General features: G+C 54.1%; 2 protein-coding genes across 2 annotated transcripts; one reads left to right on the top strand and one right to left on the bottom strand.

The window, feature by feature from the left end:
• Positions 1-2,895: 2,895 nt before the first annotated feature.
• On the bottom strand, positions 2,896-7,520 carry P2RX2 (purinergic receptor P2X 2). Its single transcript, XM_049768260.1, has 12 exons — positions 7,480-7,520; positions 5,923-6,372; positions 5,696-5,831; positions 5,521-5,592; positions 5,365-5,440; positions 5,197-5,293; positions 5,008-5,088; positions 4,770-4,908; positions 4,350-4,480; positions 3,529-3,619; positions 3,364-3,429; positions 2,896-3,274 (listed from the first exon to the last, which is right to left on the bottom strand). Exons 1-12 carry the CDS (start codon positions 7,518-7,520, stop codon positions 2,933-2,935), a joined length of 1,722 nt encoding a protein of 573 aa, XP_049624217.1. The 3' UTR covers positions 2,896-2,932.
• Positions 7,521-11,477: 3,957 nt separating this feature from the next.
• On the top strand, positions 11,478-14,231 carry LRCOL1 (leucine rich colipase like 1). Its single transcript, XM_049768259.1, has 6 exons — positions 11,478-11,571; positions 11,672-11,763; positions 12,615-12,740; positions 12,811-12,936; positions 13,016-13,138; positions 14,109-14,231. The coding sequence occupies exons 1-6, from the start codon at positions 11,478-11,480 to the stop codon at positions 14,229-14,231; spliced, it is 684 nt and encodes a 227-aa protein (XP_049624216.1).
• Positions 14,232-15,231: the final 1,000 nt, after the last annotated feature.

Raw genomic sequence — 15,231 nt, 5'->3', positions numbered from 1 at the left:
CAATCCGGCAGGCTTCTGTGCCCCATCTTCCTAGACTCATGACATTGATCCTTGTCAAAGCACAAAGGAAAAGTCTCCAGGGAGATTGTGAAACATTCAGAGGTGGCACTAATCACTGGAGTGAGATTGCCCTCAACAGGTCCTGCGATCCCAGCTGGACTGGCATTTGACCCAAGACCATTGCTGAGGTCTGAGTGGGGCTCTGCTGTGCCAGTCCTTTTGATTCTCATCTGTTGTTTCTGAGAAAGTCCAGTATGTGCCAGCAGAATCAGGATGATTTTAAGTAATATTCAGTGCAGACCACCTGGTGACAGGGTATTTGACACCTCCTTTGAAGGCCATAAATTCTTGTGCTGCAGATCCCAGACTGGGAACAGGAAAGTAGGACGTGTTTCAGCTGGAGGCTTCACCATGGCCGTGGGCTGGCCAAGCCTGTTCAGGGGGTGGCCTCAGGATCCTCAGTCACTATGGCAGTGTGGACATGAGGGTTCGGAGATGGGCTTTTCTGTATATCATATATGTGTTCCAGGAAAGCATTTTATTACATGCACAGTTTCACCCTTCTGCTCTACAGGACTGGGCCCGGAGAGGAAGAGGAGGAGGGACAGGTCTTGTCCCACTTCTCGGCCTCAAATGACAGACTTGTGGACACTCATGCCTAGACCAGTGTCTATGCTCGGGTTTTGCTGCCTTGAGTGTCTCCTCCAGACCCAGGGGAGCAGCAATGCTGGCCAACTAAAGGTGGTGACCTTTCCTTTGTGAAGACAGAGGGAGAGGGTAGCCTGGCTTGGGGTTGCCTTCTCTGGATCTTGGGATACTGTGCCGAACAGCTTTTCCCTCTGTTCTGTTATCCCCAGAACATAAAAATCTCGTTTTTATCTAAGTGAGTCTGGAAGTAGAGAATTAACAGCCAAATCAGCAAGGCAGCCAACAGTCATTAACTGTGAGGCTCCCAGGAAACCATGAGTTGGGGATGAGGCTGTTGTTGCCTGAGATCATGTTCATCTTTGGATCCAGTTTCCCAGAATATCAGTGACATTGTGGAAGTTTTTGTTTTGCGCCACACCCAGCTGTGTCCACTTGCTTGGAGGGCCATAGGGGATGCCAGGAGCAAACCAGGGCTGACTACATGCAAGGAGAGAGCTTTACTGCTCATCTCACTCCAGTTTCGCCCTTACCTTGGGAATCTTAACCTTGCACTCAGTTTTTGGTTTTGTTTCTGGGCCACATCCAGCGATGCTCAAGGGATACTCCTGGATCTGTGCTCATGTATCAGTCCTGAGGAGCATATATCGAATGCTTGGAATTGAACCTGACTCAGTCACATGCAAGGCAAGTGTCCTACCTGCTTTTCTTTCTCTTGCCCCTCGGTTTTATGTATGTTAAGTAAGTACTTTGGTTTCTGGACAGAAGATAAAGTAGCATCTGCCCAGCCCAACTTTGACCACTAGTACATTTAGGCCCAGTGGCTACAGAAATCTGATGCTGGCCAGGAGGTGGACAGAGCCGCCTCAGCCCCCAAATGGAGATCAAATCTAATTAGGGCTAACTAGGCTTCCTGGAAATGAGCTGGAGCTATCCCCAGGGATCGAGGAAGGAAGTTCTCGCCTCACCCTGGACACTGCACTCACTGTCCCTTCCCTTGGAATTCATAGATCAGTCATGCTTGCTGGGCAGTAGGAAACCCGAGCTTCTGGCTCTGCCTTAAACCAGGCTTCAACTGGGAGAGCCTGTTTCTCCATCATGACAAGTGGGCGATTGAAACTGAAACCCCGAAAAAGAAAAAAGATTAACAAGGGGCCAGAGAGACAGCATGAAGGTAAAGCGTTTGCGCCTTGCATGCAAAAGGGCAGCGGTTCGAATCCCGGCATCCCATATGGTCCCCCGAGTTGCCAGAAGCAATTTTTGAGTGTAGAGTAACCCCTGAGTGCTGCCAGGTGTGACGCAAAAATCAAAAAGAAAAGAAACTGAAACCCCCAGGTGTCTCAGGCCCTTCGGAGGGCTGGGAAGCCTGATGGTAGCTGGGCTGCTGTTTGCTGGTGGGCTTCTGCCCAGTAGTGGCCAAGATGCTGGTCATGGGATCACAGGTGTGGTGCTTCACAGATCTCCCTGCCGTCCCTCACCACTACCCGTCATGTTCTAGTCTTCCGAGCAGGCCCTGGCCAGGCGGGCGCCAGACAAGTTACTGAATGTAATGACTGAGCGCAGATGCTGTAACCTGATTAGTCTGACTGATGGGCTCCCCAAGCTCTTGTCCACCGCACACTGTGTCTGTCCTCGGTGCCCACATCATTCCTGCCTCCTTCCCACTCACTCCACCACCCCTTAAAGTACAGCCTGAACTGTGCAAGCATTTAGATTCAGGAGCTTATAGAACCTTAGCTTGGGTGCAGCAACTTGCCCCACCACCAACTCCTCTAGCTGTCCGCCCTGAGTCCAGATTCGGGTCTGCAGTGACCTTAGAGAAGGCTGGCAGATGTGATGACCTTCCTCTGAATCCCTCCCCAATTAGCTCTGATGTGACCGTGACCTGGATAGACCTAGGAGGAAGCAGATTTAGCCAACTAGGGCCAGGCACGCAGGAACCTGCCAGCATGTACCTGCTTCAGAACTTCAAGATACTTTTTCCCCAAAAAACGAGGGCAGGAGGTTCTGGTTACAAGTTTATTGGACGCTGGACATGTGATCTCTTGATTACCAGGCGGGGGCTGGGCGGGCAGCTTGGGAGGTGTAAGTAGGAACTAGATGCTGCAGGTCTGCTCAGCTGGGCATGACGTGAGGCAGGGCCGGGGGTTCAGCCCTGCTTATGCACAGGGGTCCTTGGTTCCTGAGCTCTGCATAAGGCCCCATGTGCTGCCTTTGGAGCCAAGACTCTGTCCTTCGGGCAGAAACTGAAGCCTCCCACTGGCCAGTTGAGAGCTGAGGGCGAAGCTCAGAGCTGGGCCAAACCTCGCGGGTCCGTGGCCATGGAGTCTAGATGGAGAGACTCAGAGGCACAAAGCCTGGGTCTTGCGCCCTGCTCAGGAGCATCCGCCATCTGCTCAGATGGGGCAGAGGTGGAGCTGGGCAGGGGGGGCAGAGCCGCCAGGGCCTGACCTGGATCTGTGGAGCAGGGGCAGGGTGGGGGAGGAGCCTGGCCCAAGATCAGGGCCAGGGTCACGGGCCAGCTACCTGCGGAATGCTTCTGCGCACAAACCTTGTCAAACTTCTTGTGGCTGTAGAGCTTGTTCTTGTTCATGAACGTTAGTAAGATCCAGTCGCAGAGGAAGGAGCCCTGGGGGTTGATGAGACTGAAGTGAGGGGCCTGGTGAGGTTTTCATACCCCCACTGTCTCCCACCCAGGTTCCAGCTTAGGCCTCTTACCACCCCAATGGAGGTCAGTGCTGTGGCCAGGTTGATGATGGTGGGAATCAGACTGAATTTCCCTGCCTGGGGATAAGGAGTGGACCCAGACAGTTGGCCTTGGGAGGCCCCGCAGGGGCTGGGGAGGGGCAGGAGACGCCACAGGCAGCTGGAACCCCAATTTACCTGTCCGTGCACAATCACGTCGATGCGGATCCCGTAGGCCTTGATGAGCGTGCGGGTGGTGAGGTTGTTCATCTGATAATACTTCGCAAACCTGAGAAAAGACCCAATAGGTATCTGTCCACTGTCCCCTGCTTATTTCTGGTTGTGGGCGACCGAGTACCCACATGTTTAAAGGAACTTTGTATGGATTTTTCACCGCTGCCTGATTCAAGCCAAAAGTTTGCATAGCCCTGAGCCAAAAGAACCCTGCAAATAAACTTAGCTCACCACAGAGAACCTGGCTTAACTAGGTTCCTTAATCTTTCCATGGAATCTGTTTTTGTAACTGCTCTCAAGCATAGTCATAAATAGATTTTTGTAAGGTTTAAACTGTTAGAATCTATTAAGGATTTGCTTCCCCTCCCCCCATCCTGCCAGGTTTCTCCTTATCCTTCCCGCCATCAAAATGTGTCTGCTCCCATTGGTTAAAAATCGTTGTACCTGTACAAATCTGATTGGTTTAAGTTTCAATCCTGTGTTTTTGCTCCTCCCACTGAAACAGGCTATAAAAGCTTTGCTTATTCTCTCAATAAACCTCTTGACAGGAATTCAGCTTGAGCTTTTATTATTAACTTCTACGGATTAATTTTCTAGGTGTTCACAAAAGAGCTTAACACTCGCGAATTATTTGTAGCTGCTTTTGCCTTCTGTTCCGGTTAAGAGAAAGCGGCTGGCCGGAATTCTCTCCCAGCAAAGGACAGGAGCAAAGGCTGATACATCTGGTGATGCCACTGCCCGAGAGGGTTGGGCTGGAGGGCAGGCGGTCACCATGGCCAAGGTACCTGAAATTGTAGCCGGAGGAAGCTGGCACATGCTTGGGGTCAAGTCTGCGGAAGGAGTACTTGGGGTTGCACTTTTCGGCCGGCAGGTCCAGGTCACAGTCCCAGTTAATGATGACTCCAATGACGCCACCCTGCTCCAAAGTGGGTGCAGGAAGGGTTGGGACCCCCAGAGAAGTCTTCCGAGAAACAGGGGTCCAGGTCCCTCCCTGCGGCTGTGCAGGGGACGAATCCCCAACCTGGTGTATGAATGCCTGGCTGGGAAGGGACACGAGACACCGGGGCCCAGCTGTGTGGCCAGGACTCAATAATTTAGCAGGGGCCATGCATGCCCAGATACGGGGGTGACGGTTTCTCTTTCCTCGGCCAAGCAGGGCACAGGACTGGGTGTATGGGCATGCCTGGCAGGAAGGAAGGCCTCACTGTGTGTGCCAGCTCTGTGAAGTTCTCGCCCGCCTGCTCCACGATGAAACCCAGCTTGAAGATGGGGCAGTAGAGGTCAGAGGCCTCGTGGAAGGTGCAGTGCTTCAGGTAGCCATCCCTGCGGGTCTCGAGGTTGCCCCTAGGGTGGCCAGCAGCCGCGTGTAGGGGCTGGGGAGGGGGGGGAGCGGGAAGCCGGGCACCCGGAGGGCAGTGTCCCTCCTCCCGCGGGAGGACTTACTTGGAGAACTGGAATTTGGGGTAGTGGATGCTGTTCTTGATGAGGATGGTGAAATTGGGGGCCATCTTGCCCAGGAACTGGCTGAGGAAACAGTCGGGGTGGGTTCGGGCCCAGGGCCTGGTGGGCTGTCTCCACCCCAAAGCGGGGCCCAAGTCGAGGAAGGGGACGGACGGGGGATTGTGGGCACACCTGACAGAGGCCCCGTCTTCCACCGGACACCAGCCGGACACCTCGCAGGTCCTGGCGGCGCCGTCGTAGTAGGGCACGCAGCGCCCGGTGCGCACGCCTGCGGGGCGGGCGGGTGAACACGGAGGCCGGGGTCCAGGCGCGCGCGGAGGCTCCCCCACCCGTGCTCACCGTTGCCCAGCATGTCCAGCTCGCCGGCCAAGCAGTCGTCGTCCGAGTCGCAGCTGGCGTTCCTGACCCTCGCGCTCTAGGGGCCCGCGACCGGCCGGGTCAGGGCCCCGCGCGGGCGCCCCAGCCCCGCCGCCGCCGCCCGGGACCCCGCCTCACCTCCGGGCAGGTCCCCAGGGCCTGGTCGCGGGTGACCTCGATCCTGGTGATGATGCTGAACACGCTGCCCCCCTGGGGCGGGAAGGGCGGGAAGGAGCGGGTTGGCGAGCCGCCGCCCCCTCGCGCCCCGCGGTCCCCGGGCTGCCCTGGGTTGCGGGCCGGGCGCGGTGCGCACCTCCGGGGGCTTCACGAACTCCTCCACGTCCCACACCCGGCGCTCCGAGGCGGTGATGCCCTTGACCTTGGTGATGACGGAGCTCTCGGGGCCCGTCTCGCTGTCCTGGTAGCTCTTCTGCACGAGGAACACGTACCTGCGGGCGGCAGGCCGGCTCCGCGGGCGCCCCGGACCCCGCACCCAGCCCCGCGCCCGGACCCGCCCGCCGCCGCCCGCCGCGCGCGCACCACACGAAGTAGAGCAGGATGAGCAGCTGCACCGCGCGGTGCACCGCGCCCAGGAGCCGGTGGCGCACCACGACCACCTTGGGCGTCTCGTAGTCCCAGAAGGCCGACCAGCACCCCCGGGCCAGCCGCCGGGCCAGGGCCAGCGCCGCGGTCGAGGCCGCGCGGGGCTCGGGCTCCGGGGCCATCGCCGCGCCTGCCGCTCGCCCGACCGACCGACCGGCTCGACGCGGACCCCGCGCGCGCGGCACCGGCGAGGGTGTGGCCCCGCCGCCCCGCCCCGCCCCGCCCCGCCCCGGACTGCCCCGGCTGAGGCTGAGCCGCGCGCCGGCACCCCGCTGCTGTCCCAGGCCGGGCCCCCCGGGCAGGCGGCGGCGCGGGTCGGGGTCGCCCCCAATCTGCTCTCGCAGCCGGTGCGGATCCGCCTGGCGCGCAGCGACACTCGTGCCCGCGCTGCACTTTCCGTCGGGCAGCGACTGACTCTTCCTTACACTTTTCTGCTTCCTCTCCCTCCCTCCTTTCCGCTTCCCTCCCTCCCGTTCTTTCTTCTCTTCCCTTCCTTCCCTCCCTTCCTTCACTTCCCTTCCTTCCCTCCCTTCCTTCCTGTCTTCCCTTCCTTCCTCCTTTCTTCCTTCTCCTTCCTCCCTCTCTCCCTCCCTTCCTTTTTTATTTTTTCCTTCCTTCTTTGCTTTCTCTCCTCCAGTTTTCCTCCCTTTCTTCTTTCTTTCCTTTTCTTTCACCACTTCCTTTCTGAAGCTTTTTTTTTTTTTTTTTGTCTTTTGGTGTTTGGGCCACATCTGGTGATGCTCAGAGCTGACTCTGTACTTGGCAATCATTCCTGATGAGCTCAGGACACCATATAAGAGGCTCAGGATCAAATCTGGGTCTGATGTGTGCAAAGCAAGAGCCTTGTCAGCTACACTATCTCTCCAGACCCCCATTCTGAAGCTTCTAAGCAAGGAAATTAGGAAGGATTTGGAAAGAAGAAAAACTATATCTTCAAATAACATGAAATTGTATCTAGAAAACTATAAAGATGCAATGCCAATGAACTTATTAGAACTAATAAGCAATTTAACCAAAGTTGTAGATTGCAGATATGTAAAGGTCAGTGTTGTAGGTATATAAATATCAAGTATATTTACAACACTTGTAATGAAAAATCGGAGAATAATTTTATTTACATCAACATCCAAAATAATAAAATACTTAGGAAGGGGCACATTTAATAAGAATAATGTGTAACTCAGTGGCCCGAGCAATAATAGCAAGCACAGTGATAGGGCATTTGCTTTACATGTGGCCAACCCAGGAAGGACCCCAGTTCTATCCCCAGCATCCCATATGGTCCCCCCAAGCCTGCCAGGAGCGATTTCTGAGCATAAAGCCTAGAATAACCAACCCCTGAGCGCTGCTGGGTGTGACCCAAAAACCAAAAAATTAATTTTTTTAGGCCACACTTGGGCTATTAGCCCAAGACAAAGACATTCCCCCAAATTCCTCCTTCTTCAAACATCTTTTGATATATAAAAGCCCACTGGAGAGGTTCTCTGGTCTCACTCTAGAACAGGGGTGGCGAACACACTGCTCTCCAGCCACATGTGGCTCCCGGCCAAAATGAATGCGGCTCTTTGCCTCTTCTCATGATTTTGTATACTGTGGCTCTTTGCCAAGTTTGGGTTTTTTTTTGTTTTGTTTTTTTGGTTTGGGCCACACCGTTTGATGCTTAGGGGTCACTCAGAAATTGCCCCTGGCTTGGGGGGACCCTATGGGACGCTGGGGGATTGAATTGCGGTCCGTCCTACGCTAGCGCTTGCAAGGCAGACACCTTACCTCTAGCGCCACCTCACCGGCCCCAAATTTGGGTTTTGTTCTGCTGCTTCTGAGGAGGGACCTCTGAGGAGAGATCTCTGAGCACTTAGTCCTGCCCCCAGGCTGCGTCATCCCGTCTCCCATCCCTCAGGAACAACTCCACGGGCCAGCGAGCGGGGGACCCATGTGTCACATGTTGGGTCACATCTTGCCTAACGTTAGTTCTGAGTGTGGAGGACGCAGCACACCCTCACCATCACTGCAGGATTTTTAGCCTCACTCAAAATAGTAGAATGCAATATGTGTTTACTATATTATTGTTAAAATTAAATACTTTTTTTTTTTTTTGGTTTTTGGGTCACATCCGGCGGTGCTCAGGGGTCACTCCTGGCTGTCTGCTCAGAAATAGCTCCTGGCAGGCATGGGGGACCATATGGGACACCGGGATTCGAACCAACCACCTTTCGTCCTGGATCGGCTGCTTGCAAGGCAAACGCCACTGTGCTATCTCTCTGGGCCCAAAATTAAATACTTTTGTATGAGTGTCTGTTTTGGCAGGTCACTGCGTGGTGTGGCTCTCTGACTCTCACAATTTAAAATTTTGGCTCTTTGTGTCAAACTTATTCGCCACCCCTGCTCTAGAACTTTTACTTTCTGGTATTGGAATAATAAAGAAAAATGAGTTTTGGCTTGGTGCTAGGAGATAGCACTAGGAAGCAGCCTTGAGAAGCCACTGCCTCCTTGACTCTCTTGATTGGCTTGGTTGATGAATTTTCACTGCTACCTGGCTTCTTCAGACCTGTCCACCTGTGGTTAGAGATACAGTGTGTGGGGTGATCTCACGACTTGTGGATTTTTATTTTACACACACCTAAAGGTGCTCAGGGCTTACTCCTAGCAGGCTCATATGGGGTGTTGAGGATTGAATCCAAGGTCAGCTGCGTGCCAGGCAAGCAACCTATCTGCTATACTTCAGCCCTATAAAACATTTTTTGTTTTGTTTTGGGCCACACCCGGTGACGCTCAAGGGTTACACCTGGCTATGTGCTCAGAAATCGATCCTGGCTTAGGAGACCATATGGGACGCCGGGAGTGGGGGTGGGGTAGGATAGAACCGCATCTATCCTAGGTTAGCTCGTGCAGGGCAAATAAATGTCCTACCATTTGTGCCACCACTCCGGCCCCGTTATAAAACATCTGGAGGGGGGAGGTCACACCCAGCATCGCTCGGGATTGCTCCTGTCTCTATTCTCAGAAATCGCTCCTGACAGGCTCAGGGGAACATATGGGATGCCAGGATTTGAACCACTGTCCTTTACATGCAAGGCAAATGCTCTACCTCCATGCTATCTCTCTGGTCCCATAAAACTTTTCCTTTTTTTTTTTTTGTTTTTGGTTTTTGGGTCACACCTGGCAGCGCTCAGGGGTTACTCCTGGCTCTACACTCAGCAATCACTCCTGGCAGGCTTGGGAAACCATATGGGATGTCAGGATCTGAACCACTATCCTTCTGCATGCAAGGCAAACACTCTACCTCCATGCTATCTCTCCAGCCCCCCATAAAATTTTTTTTTTATTTTTGGGCCACACCCGGTGACACTCAGGGGTTACTCCTGGCTATGCGCTCAGAAGTCCCTTCTGGCTTGGGGGACCATATGGGACGCCGGGGGATCAAACCGCGGTCCGTCCAAAGCTAGCACAGGCAAGGCAGGCACCTTACTTCTAGCGCCACCGCCTGGCCCCCATAAAACATTTTTTAACTAGAGAAGATCTCAACAGGAAGGCAGTCCATGTTGGTGTTGATTTAACTCGCTGCTAAAATGGCAGCATTGTGGCTAGAGAGAGTGCGTGGTTTAGCGACTTGTCTTTCATGTTTAATCCCCAGCCAATTACCAGGGCCAGGCAGGAGAGATGCTTGAGCACAGCCATGTATGGCATTCCCCCCACAAAAAAAATTTTGTTTTTTGGGTCACACCCAGCAGCACTCAGGGGTTACTACTGGCTCTATGCTCAGGAATCACTCCTGGCAGGCTCGGGACCATATGGAATGCCAGGACTCGAACCACCATCCTTCTGCATGCAAGGCAAATGCCTTATCTCCATGCTATCTCCCCCTCCCCCAATTTTTTTTTTTTTGGTTTTTGGGTCACACCTGGCAGTGCTCAGGGGTTATTCCTGGCTCCAGGCTCAGAAATTGCTCCTGGCAGGCACAGGGGACCATATGGGGCGCCGGGATTCGAACCGATGACCTCCTGCATGAAAGGCAAACGCCTTACCTCCATGCTATCTCTCCGGCCCCATCCCCCATTTTTTTTTTAACTGCTTTGAATCTGGATTACAAAACAAAGAATAAAAGTTTTAACTTGGGCCCGGAGAGATTTGCCTGACAACCTATCCAGGACCAAAGGTGGTTGGTTCGAATCCCGGTGTCCCATATGGTCCCCCGTGCCTGCCAGGAGAGATTTCTGAGCAGACAGCCAGGAGTAACCCCTGAGCACTGCCGGGTGTGGCCCAAAAAACATAAAAAAAAAAAAAAAAAAGTTTTAACTTGGGATCAGAGATAGCACAGTGGTAGGGCATTTGCCTTGCACACAGCCTATCAAGGAGTGACAGTGGTTCGAATCCCATCATCCCATATGGTCCCCCAAGCCTGCCAGGAGCGATTTCTGAGCACAGAGCCAGGAGTAATCCCTGAGCACCACAGGTGTGACCCAAAAAAATAACAAAAAAAGTTTTAAGCTTGCGCATGTGCCTACAGATTGAGTCATATTGAAGATGATCTGTCTTCCCAGCAGGCCCTGACTTCACAGTGGGACCCACCAGCTGAGCTGTGGGCAGGGCCCAGCTGTCATGGGCCAAGGCTGCTGAGACTTTGGTGGCTTTCTGAACTTTGTGGACCAAATGCAGCTGTTGAGAGTGGCTCAGCTGTTACCTGCCAGTCATTTGTCTCAGGACTTAGGAGATTGCGTGGGCTGAGGGCAGAAACAAAGTGAAAGAGGAGGTACTAGATGCACTCCAGTAGCTCAGCATGGGCCTGAGCCAGGAAAACACAGGTGTTTTTGGGCTGTGTTTTCTGCGTTTTCTCTCTGTCTTTTCTCTATTTTGTTTGTTTGTTTGTTTGTTTGTTTGTTTGTTTGTTTGTTTGGGGCCTCACCCAGCAGCCCTAGGGGTTATTCCTGGCTCTGCCTCAGAAATCGCTCCTGGCAGCCTCGGGGGATCATATGGGATGCCTGCCAGGGATTGAACCCAAGTTTATCCTGGGTCAACCACATGCAAATGCCTTACCCTTCGGCCTCTCTCTGCTTTGTCCGTGTGGAATATGGTGAGGACCTTCTGGGGACACCTGAGGCTCAATCCCAGTTCTGACTGGCCTGCAAGGTTATGAAAGGTTTGGAACCAAACAAACATTTTCCTGGCAAGGGACCAGAGAGATAGTTCAGTGGGTAAGCTCTGAGAATGACACTGTCCTGGAGGCTACATAAGAGGGAGACCCTGAGTGGTGCCAGCGTGCAGGACTGGTAGAATCTGGTGTGATGCTGCTTCTGCCCCATATAGCTTTGGACCTGTGCTCTGTGATCAGCAGCCTTCTCAGGAATGATCCTTGAGTGCAGAGTCAGAAGTAAGCCCTGAGCACTGCCAGGTGTGGCACAAAAAAAAAAAAAAAAAAAAAAAAGCCAGATAGATAGGACAGAAGTCAAAGTGCTTTCTGCACACAACCATCCCAATCATTCCCTGGCCTCTCAAACATGACCAGCTATGGCCCAAATACTGCCAGCTGGCATTACCCAGTTGTGACCCCAGCATGCCCAACACTACACATCCAGGCAACCAAGACTCGCTGTAGGAGAAACCCCAGAAAGCAGAAGCGCTAGGCAGGGTCTGTGGTGGGGCTGGGCAGCAGGCACAGTGAGATGCAGGCTGATGGCCTCTGCTTTGACAGGTCTGATGCGTTGGTCCGGTCACCTGCTGCTGCTGCTGCTGCTGCTCCCCCTGGCCTTAACCACCCAGGAGGAACCATTGTCTTCTCACAAGGTGAGCTGTGTCCACACAAACCCAGCCCTGATGGGCGCCCCCTTTCCAGGCTCCCTGCCAAGGCTGCAGGAAACCACCCCCACCCCCAGCACTGACATTCCCCAAGTAGCTGATGCTTGTGCCCAGAATCCAAGGCCACATGGTGCTGGACAGGGGCAGAGTCATCATTTGTTGTGGAATGTTCTCAAGGCAGGGTAGGGGGACATGGAGCCCTGAGGATGCCCATGTCGGGAAACCTATGAACTCAAACTGGTGGCCTCACTCTGCCAAGCTTACAGAGGCCATGACCTCCACGGCCTGATCCCCATGCTGCACTACTGTTCACACTCCTGGCATAGCAAGTTTCTGGGGCCTTCTTCCCATGGCTGGACCTCTCTGAGATATTTCCACCTCAGACAGGAACAACCACAGAATAGCTTCCATCCATCGAAACTTCTGGAAATTCACTGACTCCTTTGATCCCAGTGGGATCTTCAAGGACACAGGAACCTGGGCACAGCATGTCACAACCAGTGTCAGATCAGTGTTTCAGGTCAGGTTGACGGGCCAGTATGGTTTCTGGACAGCGGGCAGGATCCTCAGGTTGCCTGCATCCCTGCAGCCAGACACTGGGAAGAGGGAGAGTTGCGTCCAGGGGCTGATACTTTGGTCCTTCTGTCTCCCATGTGGCCACTGTCCCTTGTTGTGTACACTGGCCTTGCAGCTCACCTCAGGCATCCTCAGACAGACCCCATCCTCCCTCCAGCACCCTTGGCCACAGGAGCCTCATTACAGAAGTTCCTCAGGGGCAGGGAGGTAAGAGCTGGAGGCTTGGCCCTGGCCCGGGGTCACCTGCCAGCTGATTGTTGCAGGCCATCGGGGAGGCCTGCAAGCTGCACAGGGAATGTCAGAGCGACTGCTGCACTACCAGAAGCCTGAGCCCACAGACCTTCTGCATGCCCCAGACCTTCTTCCAGAACTGCCTGCCCTGGACCAAGGTGAGCCGCAGCCTGGGGAGGTGAGGTGGCCCAAGTGGGCCTCGTCCTGAGACCAAGTACTCACCCACAGCCCAATGGGTACATGTGCACCCACCACATGGAATGCTGGAGTGGCTGCTGCACTCACACCAGTGCCCAGCAGCCCAAATTCTGCAAGTACAAAACCATCTTCCGGCAGTGTCTGCCCTGGAAGAAGGTGAGTTGTGGGCATGGCCAGGCCAGGGCCCTGAGTGGGCTTTCTGGCTGCCCGCATGACCCATATCCTATGTCCCCAGCCCCTCAGGGCCCAGTGTGCCAAGCACGAGGAGTGCAGAAGCCGATGCTGCCTCAAGGCAAGGAAGCTCAGCCCAGCCCGATGTGTCCGGCGCAGCGGGGTCCTAGCCCTGTGTCTGCCCCCGGTGAGTCCTGACCTGTGCATCCGTCGAGACCATGCCTGGCTCCAGGCCAGGCACTGTGATGGGGGGGGGTGGCACTGATGCTTGGTGGAGAGACTGTGAGGGCACCAGCCCGGCTGCCTCCCCAAAGTTCACAGTGGCTGCACTGCCTGAGGGCCGGCAAGCTCTCTCCAGTTGGAGGACAGGGCTTGGATGGCTACAGAGGCTGCTGGCACCACACTGGGGAGGTAGCTTCAGCGGGGACAACACTGTTGGTGGGTGAAACCAACAGAGCAGCCCCAAGAGCATCCTGATTCTGAGCCTCCTCTCTCCCGGTCCTTCTGATGAGTGTTTGTTCTTGGGGTGCCAGACATGAAGGGGTACACTGAAGTGGAGGAACACAGGGCACAGAGGATGATGAGGTGCAAGGGATAGTGGAGTACAGGAATAACGAAATGGGAGATAGTGGGGTATAGTGGATTAGGGGGTGTAGGGAATAATGGAGCACAGTGGGCTATGGAATCCATGGGATGGTGGAGTTCAGGAGATGGTGAGCAACAGGAAAAATGGGGTACAGGTGAGGGAAAGGCTTGGGAAGGAGACTGCAGCTCATGGGAGGGTTGGTTGGAGCCATCACCTGACGAGGTTTCGTCCCCCCTAAACTCAGGAACCACTTGAGCCTCTGCTGGTCCTGAGGCTTCAGGTTGACCACAGGGGGCTTGTACAGAGGCTCTCACGAACACTCCCTGCTGGGGCCAGAGCCGTAGCACAGGGGGGAGGGTGTTTGCCTTGCTTGTGGCTGACTCGGGTTCAATCCCCGGCATCCCATAGGGTCCTCTGAGCCGGCCAGGAAAACCCTGAGTGTAGAGCCAGGAGGAACCCCTGAGCATCACCAGGTGTGGCCCAAAACAAAAAACCGAAAAAGAGAACGCCCCCTGCCGGTGGCTTCGTATTCTGCCCAGGGCCCAGCGCACAGGCTCTATGGTTACACCAGGTCACCCCTGCCTACCTGTTTCCTCCAGTGACTGCGGCTGTGCGTGTGCAGGAAACTGGTGGAGCCTGTGGGGTCTGCAGTGGCCCCACAGCGTCTGAGAACCATGCTGACCCAGCTGTGTAGTAGCTGTACAGATCCCGTGACTATCCTACAAGTGCTGCTGTGGGCTCCAGAGAAGCCACATTTAATCTGCACCCTCTCTTCTCCACCCCTTCCTCCCCTCAGGTTTGGGGAGCTCTGGATCCCCTGCCCCAAGGCTCGAGGTGGGTTCTATTAAATAAGTAATGGAAAACTGTGAGAATTTGTTATGGATAAAAGACACCCATGATGTAGGTATATTGGAATAGTTGAATAACATCTAATCTCCTCAGACTAATAAATAAACTCAATGCAATCAGAAAAAAGCTTGCTTGCTGATTTTATTGGTTTGATTGGTTTTGGGGCCACACTGGGCAGTGCTCAGAGCTTACTCCCTGATTCTATGCTCCTGGTGGGGTTTAGGGAAACTAAGAGGGCCAGAAATTTGAACCCAGATCCACTTCGTGCAACGCATGGCTCCAGCGCATGCTGTATATTTTTAAATTATCTTTTTTTTTAATTATCTTTATTTAAACACCGTGATTACAAATATAATTGTAGTTGTATGATTACAGTCATGTAAAGAACACCCCCCTTCACCAGTGCAGAATTCCCACCACCAATTTCCCAGATCTACCTACTCCCCACCCCACCCACACCTGTACTTGAGACAGGCTTTCTTTTTCCCTCATTCATTCACATTGTTATGATAGTTTTCAGTGTAGTTATTTCTCTAACTGCACTTATCATTCTATGTGGTGAGCAAGAGCAAGAGCTGGTCTCCAGAATCAAGGAGGAAACCAGAAGCCAGATATCTGCCCGCCCTCCCCATGCACCTTCCCCCCCTGGAGTACGGAGGGAGGGGGGAACCTGAGGACCACTAAGAGTCCACCTGAACCCACTTCTGGCCATCTGAGCTGGCACCCAGAGAAGGCCTGGAGTCAGGGGAAAAAGACAAGGACAGCTGGGGGCCTGCCAAGCCTCCCAGCACTCCCCAGGCTAGGGAGAAAAGGCTCTGGTATGGGGCCTCCCCAAACCCCATACC

This window comes from Suncus etruscus, chromosome 2, assembly GCF_024139225.1.
Source record: "Suncus etruscus isolate mSunEtr1 chromosome 2, mSunEtr1.pri.cur, whole genome shotgun sequence".
Classification (NCBI taxonomy): Eukaryota; Metazoa; Chordata; class Mammalia; order Eulipotyphla; family Soricidae; genus Suncus; species Suncus etruscus.
The sequence above is the reverse complement of the archived record's forward strand: the minus strand, read 5'-3'. Positions and strand labels throughout refer to the sequence as shown.

Coding starts and splice junctions, on each gene's coding strand:
- LRCOL1 (XM_049768259.1), top strand. CDS start 11,478: ATGACCAGCTATGGCCCAAATACTGCCAGCTGGCATTACCCAGTTGTG. Junction 12,741..12,810: donor ACTGCCTGCCCTGGACCAAG/GTGAGCCGCAGC, acceptor ACTCACCCACAG/CCCAATGGGTACATGTGCAC. Junction 12,937..13,015: donor AGTGTCTGCCCTGGAAGAAG/GTGAGTTGTGGG, acceptor CTATGTCCCCAG/CCCCTCAGGGCCCAGTGTGC.
- P2RX2 (XM_049768260.1), bottom strand. CDS start 7,520: ATGTGGCTGGAGAGCAGTGTGTTCGCCACCCCTGTTCTAGA. Junction 5,593..5,695: donor AGTTCGTGAAGCCCCCGGAG/GTGCGCACCGCG, acceptor TTCCCGCCCCAG/GGGGGCAGCGTGTTCAGCAT. Junction 5,441..5,520: donor CCCTGGGGACCTGCCCGGAG/GTGAGGCGGGGT, acceptor GCGGGCCCCTAG/AGCGCGAGGGTCAGGAACGC.